Below are 2,550 nucleotides of genomic sequence, written 5' to 3' on the forward strand. Positions count from 1 at the left end.
AAGAAACGCTCTCGTATAATTTCGCACAACCTTAAAAAAAAAGTGTTTTAAAATTATTGAACAATTTTAGGCTATTGGTCTAACCTTTCTCTTTAAACATAATAAGTAGAATCCGAGTGAAAAATGCTATTTTAATAGCAAAAAGGGTTATTCCAATACCAAAATTCAGTAACTCGGTGTAAAAATATTTATGTTTATAAAATACATTTAGTATATATTTAAAAAATAATTATTGTGATTTTTTTTGTGATATAATTTCTAATCATTAGGTAGCATTTGGTAGAGAGACAGAGATAGAAAGACTGAGACTGAGAGACAGAGACTAAGAGACAGGGATTGAAATAAATCTCAGTATTCTGTTTGGTGCAAAATGGGAGACAGGAGTTGAAACAAGAATAAAACTCTAATTTAATTTGTACAAAGGGTAAAATTGGAATTAATTGATTAAAATGAAAGTATTTTAGGTATAAAATGTTATTAAAATTTCAGTCTCCATCTCTAAAAATTTTAGTCCCATGTGTTTCTACTTTTTGGAGGTACTGAAATACTGAAATTTTAGAGACAGAGACAGAAATTTTAATACCAGTCTCTGAACTAACAAACACGATACTGAGTCTCAGTCTCTCCGTCTCTGTCTCAGTACCTCAAAACAAACGCCACCTTACCGTTCAAAATGTATTTGAGGGTGAAAAGTATACTAATGAGTGTTAGGGGTCATCAATTTTTATATTTTGTAATCATTAATTGGCCATTAATAGTATTTTTAATGGTATAAGATTACATCCAATAATAAAAAATTACTCACTTTTCTTGTAATGGTTAAATAATGGCCACAAAATACAAAAGTTACTGTCCCCTAAACTTTTCTTTATTAAATTATTGTAAAATTGTGCTATAGAAAGACACATTGGTGAATGGTGAAGAAGATTAGATATCCTTCCTTCCCAACCTTATCCTTTAACACTACACCTCTGTTTCTCTCTCTCTCTCTCTTCTATAATAATCAAAACACCGCTCTCTTCAAACCCATGTATATATAATGGCTTCATCTTCAACTCCCACCACCTTTTCCACTCCTCAATTTCTTCATCAGGTTTAATTTCTCTCTTTTCTCTTTACCTTTTATATCACTTATTTTCATCATGTATGTTCATCTATTGAACCAAGCTGAGGTTCTTTTCTCATTTCCAATTTGGGTGGTTGTAGTTTGTAATTTTTTTAATGATTCACATTACCAACTTATAATAATAATAATAGAATTATGTTATTCTATTTCTAATGCAGCAAGTTAGGAGTAACAAGTTATGGACACTCTCCAAAGTCAATAATTTCAATGGAAACATGAAGCCTCATGATTGCTATATTTATAAATCGAGATTTCAACACCTTTCACCTGTAAATGCAACCTTGAAGGGCCCCAAGGGGTTCGGAGCCTCTTCAAACAAGAAGAAGAAAAAGACCAAAAACCCAAGAAAGGAGGAGTATGGTGATGATGAAGAGGAAGAAGAATACCAAGAAGAAGAGGAGAGAGAGGAAGGTGTGATTCCTGAAGTGGTAACCAATAGAATGATATCAAGAATGGGCTTCTCAGTGGGTATCCCACTTGGAATTGGGCTTTTGTTCTTCCCATTCTTTTACTATCTCAAAGTTGGGCTCAAGATTGATGTGCCCACTTGGGTCCCTTTCATTGTCTCATTCTTTTTCTTTGGGTCTGCATTGTTGGGGGTTAGTTATGGGATTGTGTCCTCAAGTTGGGATCCATTGAGGGAAGGCTCTCTTTTGGGCTGGAATGAGGCCCAAAAGAATTGGCCTGTCTTTTGGCAATCACTTAGAGGAGGAGGAGGCTCTAGGAAGAATTAACTAGGCCCATATTAGGCCCATTCTTCTTTTTTTTTTTTTATGTTTTACTTTTCCTATAGTTCACTATATTAGTTAATCAATTTTGGACCATGGAATTAGCTTAAGAATAATGAGTCTTCTAATATTGATTTCATTTTGTGGCAATTAATGAATGGTCTTACACTTGGTAGGTCATACAATGTTTGTTTCCAAATTACATTTATATTTCAACCTTGAATTTAGTTAACAAATGCTTTAAGGATAATGATTAAGATTTTAAATGTAAAAATTTTGGATTGAAAAACTAAAAATTTTTCAAACCATTTATTTTATAAACAATTATGAAAAAAAATTAGAAAAACTTTTTAAAATAGATACTTTTTTTAAAATTTTTAGGGATTTGGTACGTTTTATCATAACGTGGAATTGGATATCAACAAATTAGGCAACACAAATCGGATTGTGTTCCACTAAATTTCAAAATTTTTATCTTAATGAAATTTGAGAGTAGGATTTCTTTAGTGATTTTACTACCCTTTAAGTCTGAGGTTAGATTTGTTAATTAAAATTTTTAAAAAATTAACATCCATATTAAAAATCAAATACACCAGGTTGCCATCAATGCATTTTTAAAATCAGCCTTTTTTGGGTAACAAAAAGTTTGAAATACGGTGACTTTTTAAAATAGTTGGGTTTTTGGGTTAAAGAATC

General features: G+C 31.5%; 1 protein-coding gene and 1 long non-coding RNA gene across 2 annotated transcripts; one reads left to right on the forward strand and one right to left on the reverse strand.

The window, feature by feature from the left end:
- Window positions 909-1,952, forward strand: LOC107641614 (protein PAM68, chloroplastic). Its single transcript, XM_016345098.2, has 2 exons — window positions 909-1,093; window positions 1,285-1,952. The coding sequence occupies exons 1-2, from the start codon at window positions 1,040-1,042 to the stop codon at window positions 1,858-1,860; spliced, it is 630 nt and encodes a 209-aa protein (XP_016200584.1). The 5' UTR covers window positions 909-1,039; the 3' UTR covers window positions 1,861-1,952.
- Window positions 1,624-2,138, reverse strand: LOC107641615. The gene is made up of 2 exons (XR_001620384.2): window positions 2,022-2,138; window positions 1,624-1,959 (listed from the first exon to the last, which is right to left on the reverse strand). It is a non-coding gene; the product is annotated as an uncharacterized LOC107641615 (long non-coding RNA).

Source organism: Arachis ipaensis, chromosome B05 (assembly GCF_000816755.2).
Source record: "Arachis ipaensis cultivar K30076 chromosome B05, Araip1.1, whole genome shotgun sequence".
Taxonomy (NCBI): domain Eukaryota; kingdom Viridiplantae; phylum Streptophyta; class Magnoliopsida; order Fabales; family Fabaceae; genus Arachis; species Arachis ipaensis.

What these genes read in the sequence shown, in the direction of transcription:
- LOC107641614 (XM_016345098.2), top strand. Translation starts at nt 1,040, where the DNA reads ATGGCTTCATCTTCAACTCCCACCACCTTTTCCACTCCTCAATTTCTT. An exon ending in CTCCTCAATTTCTTCATCAG is followed by an intron (nt 1,094 to 1,284) that starts GTTTAATTTCTC and finishes TTTCTAATGCAG; the next exon opens with CAAGTTAGGAGTAACAAGTT.